Source organism: Muntiacus reevesi, chromosome X (assembly GCF_963930625.1).
Source record: "Muntiacus reevesi chromosome X, mMunRee1.1, whole genome shotgun sequence".
NCBI lineage: Eukaryota > Metazoa > Chordata > Mammalia > Artiodactyla > Cervidae > Muntiacus > Muntiacus reevesi.
This window is the reverse complement of record NC_089271.1, coordinates 50078788-50081992: the sequence shown is the minus strand read 5'-3', so window position 1 is coordinate 50081992 and position 3205 is coordinate 50078788. Positions and strand designations below refer to the sequence as shown.

The following is a 3205-nucleotide window of genomic DNA, read 5'->3' as shown; positions in this document are numbered from 1 at the left end:
CCTGACCTGCCTCTTGAGAAACCTATATGCAGGTCAGGAAGCAACAGTTAGAACTGGACATGGAACAACAGACTGGTTCCAAATAGGGAAAGGAGTATGTCAAGGCTGTATACTGTCACCCTGCTTATTTAACTTATATGCAGAGTACATCATGAGAAACACTGGGCTGGATGAAGCACAAGCTGGAATCAAGATTGCCGGGAGAAATATCAATAACCTCAGATATGCAGATGACACCACCCCTATGGCAGAAAGTGAAGAAGAACTTAAAAGCCTCTTGATGAAAGTGAAAGAGGAGAGTGAAAAAGTTGGAACTCAACATTCAGAAAACTAAGATCATGGCATCTGGTCCCATCAATTCATGGCAAATAGATGGGGAAACAGTGGAAACAGTGGCTGACTTTATTTTTTGGGCTCCAAAATCACTGCAGATGGTGATTGCAGCCATGAAATTAAAAGAAAGTTACTCCTTGGAAGGAAAGTTATGACCAACCTAGACAGCATATTAAAAAGCAGAGACACTTTTTAGCTCATTTGGTTGCCGGGGCTGTTGTGTTTCCAGTTGCCAGGTCGCATATCATGACGTCCACCTTGGAGAACTACATCAACCGAACTGTTGCTGTCATTACTTCTGATGGGAGAATGATTGTGGGAACACTGAAAGGTTTTGACCAGACCATTAATTTGATACTGGATGAAAGCCATGAAGGAGTGTTCAGCTCTTCACAGGGAGTAGAACAAGTGGTACTAGGGTTATACATCATAAGAGGCAACAATGTTGCTGTCATTGGAGAAATTGATGAAGAGACAGATTCTGCACTTGATTTGGGGAATATTCGAGCAGAACCTTTGAACTTGTAGCACACTGAGGAAAAACTACATATATCGGACAGCTGTAAATCTTTGTACAGAAACTGATTATTCTGAGATTGATGGTCAGAATTTTTAGGAATATGTAATTGTGGATTTTGACTCCATATTGATTCATTGTAATATGATATATAAATTAAAATATTTCTACATTTTCTTGAAAAAAACTTTTTTTTGGCCTAAATATAAAATAAAAAGCAGAGACATTATTTTGTCAACCAAGGTCCGCCTATTCAAGGCTATGGTTTTTTGAGTAGTCATGTATGGATGTGAGAGTTGAACTCTAAAGAAAGCTGAGTGCAGAAGAATTGATGCTTTTGAACTGTGGTGTTGGAGAAGACTCTTGAGAGCCCTTTGGACTGCAAGGAGATCCAACCAGTCCATCCTAATATTGGAAGGACTGATGTTGAAGCTGAAACTCCAGTAGTTTGGCCACCTGATGTGAAGAGCTGACTCATCTGAAAAGACCCTGATGCTGGGAAAGATTGAGGGCAGGAGGGGAAAGGGACGACAGAAGATGAGATGGTTGGATGGCATCACCGACTCAATAGACGTGGGTTTGGGTGGACTCTGGGAGTTGGTGATGGACAGGGAGGCCTGGCATGCTGCAGTTCATGGGGTTGCAAAGAATCGGATACACCTGAGCAACTGAACTGAACTGATGGGTTACAAAGGTGTGCTCATTTAAGTAATTGTCACCCTTTAAGAATCTTTGAGAATCCTCAGAAATAAATGGATAAGGTAACAGTAGATTATAGGTTTTATAATATGTCAATTGGTGGCACTGGTGGCTCAGATAATAAAGAATCCGCCTGCAATGCGGGAGACCCGGGTTTGATTCCTGGGTTGGAATGATCCCCTGGAGAAGGGAATGGCAACCTACTCCATTATTCTTGCCTGGAAAATTCCATGGACAGAGTACCCTGGTAGGTTATAGTCCATGGGGTCAATACTTAAAGTTTTACCTTTTAAAAACTTAGTTGCACAAGGTGAGTGCTCCTTTGGATTGTTAACTGACTTTTTATTTTTATAGAATGCTAAAATGGACATCCTTGTAAATAGCTTTGTACATGTATGCACTCCTTAAAACAAATGCTGGAAATGGAATTGCTCCAGTGGGTATGCACATTTTATAATTGGATAGCTATTGCCAACTTGCCCTCTAAAAGAAATTATACAAGTTTAGATTCGTTGGACCAGAATATGAGAGTTATTTTCCCCCATACCCTTGCCAAAACTGTGCATTTTCATTCATGTTTTCTTTGCTAGTCTGTTATGTGTAAAGTGGTATGTCATTACTTTCATTATTTTTGATTTCTAGTAAAATTGAGCACCTTTTGTTTCTTAGCCATTTGTGTCCTTCCTTTTTCAAATGTGCAGCTTGTTTGTGTTGTTTGCCCATGTTTTCATTGAATTTAGTATTTCCTTGCCAGTTATGAATAGTTCTCTTTTTAAATTTTTTATTTAAAAATTTTTTATTGAGGTAACATTGACTTATAACATTATGTTTCATGTATACCACATTATATTTCTACTTCTGAATGCACACCAGCATGCTCACCACCAAAATTTATTTCCCATTTATCTTTATACACTTGGCCCCCTTTCCCCAATGTGCATTCCCCCCTGCCTCTTCTCCTTTGGTAACCACTACTCTGTCCCATATATACATGTTTGTTTTGTTTTGGTTTATTCATTTATCTTTTATTGTTTGTTTGTTTGTATTCCACCTATGAGTGGCATCATACAGTATTTGTCTATTTCACTTAGCATAATACCCTTATTACCCACTCATGTTGTCATAAATGGCAAGATTTCATCTTTATTATGACTGGGTAGCATATATATATATATATATATATATATATATATATATACACACCATCCTCTTTATCCATTCATCTGTTGTTGGGCAGTTAGGTTTTTTGCATATGTTGGCTACTGTAAATAATGCTGTAATGAACATAGGGGTATACATATCTTTTCAAATTGGTGTTTTTGTATTCTCTGGATAAATACCAAAAAGTGTAATAACTAGATCATATGGTAGTTCTTAATTTTTTGAGAAATCTCCGTACTGTTTTCCATAGCAGCACACAAAAAATGGACAGATATTTTGTGCTCATGGATTGAAAGAATTAACATTGTTAACATGTCCATATTACCTAACACAGTCTACACAGATTCAGTGAAATCCCTATCAAAACCTCAAGGAAATTTTTCACAGAAATAGAACATAAAATTTAAATGGAAGCACAAAGACCTCAAATAGCCAAAGCAATCCTTAGAAGAAAGAACAAAGCTGGAGGTATCACGCTATCTGATTTCAAACTAT

General features: G+C 37.8%; 1 protein-coding gene across 1 annotated transcript; it reads left to right on the top strand.

Annotated features, from left to right (window-relative positions):
* The first annotated feature begins 528 nt into the window (after positions 1 to 528).
* Positions 529 to 1050, top strand: LOC136154023 (U6 snRNA-associated Sm-like protein LSm8). The gene has a single exon (XM_065916213.1). The coding sequence runs from the start codon at positions 580 to 582 to the stop codon at positions 859 to 861; it is 282 nt and encodes a 93-aa protein (XP_065772285.1). The 5' UTR covers positions 529 to 579; the 3' UTR covers positions 862 to 1050.
* The last annotated feature ends 2155 nt before the right edge of the window (positions 1051 to 3205 follow it).

Coding starts and splice junctions, on each gene's coding strand:
- LOC136154023 (XM_065916213.1), top strand. CDS start 580: ATGACGTCCACCTTGGAGAACTACATCAACCGAACTGTTGCTGTCATT.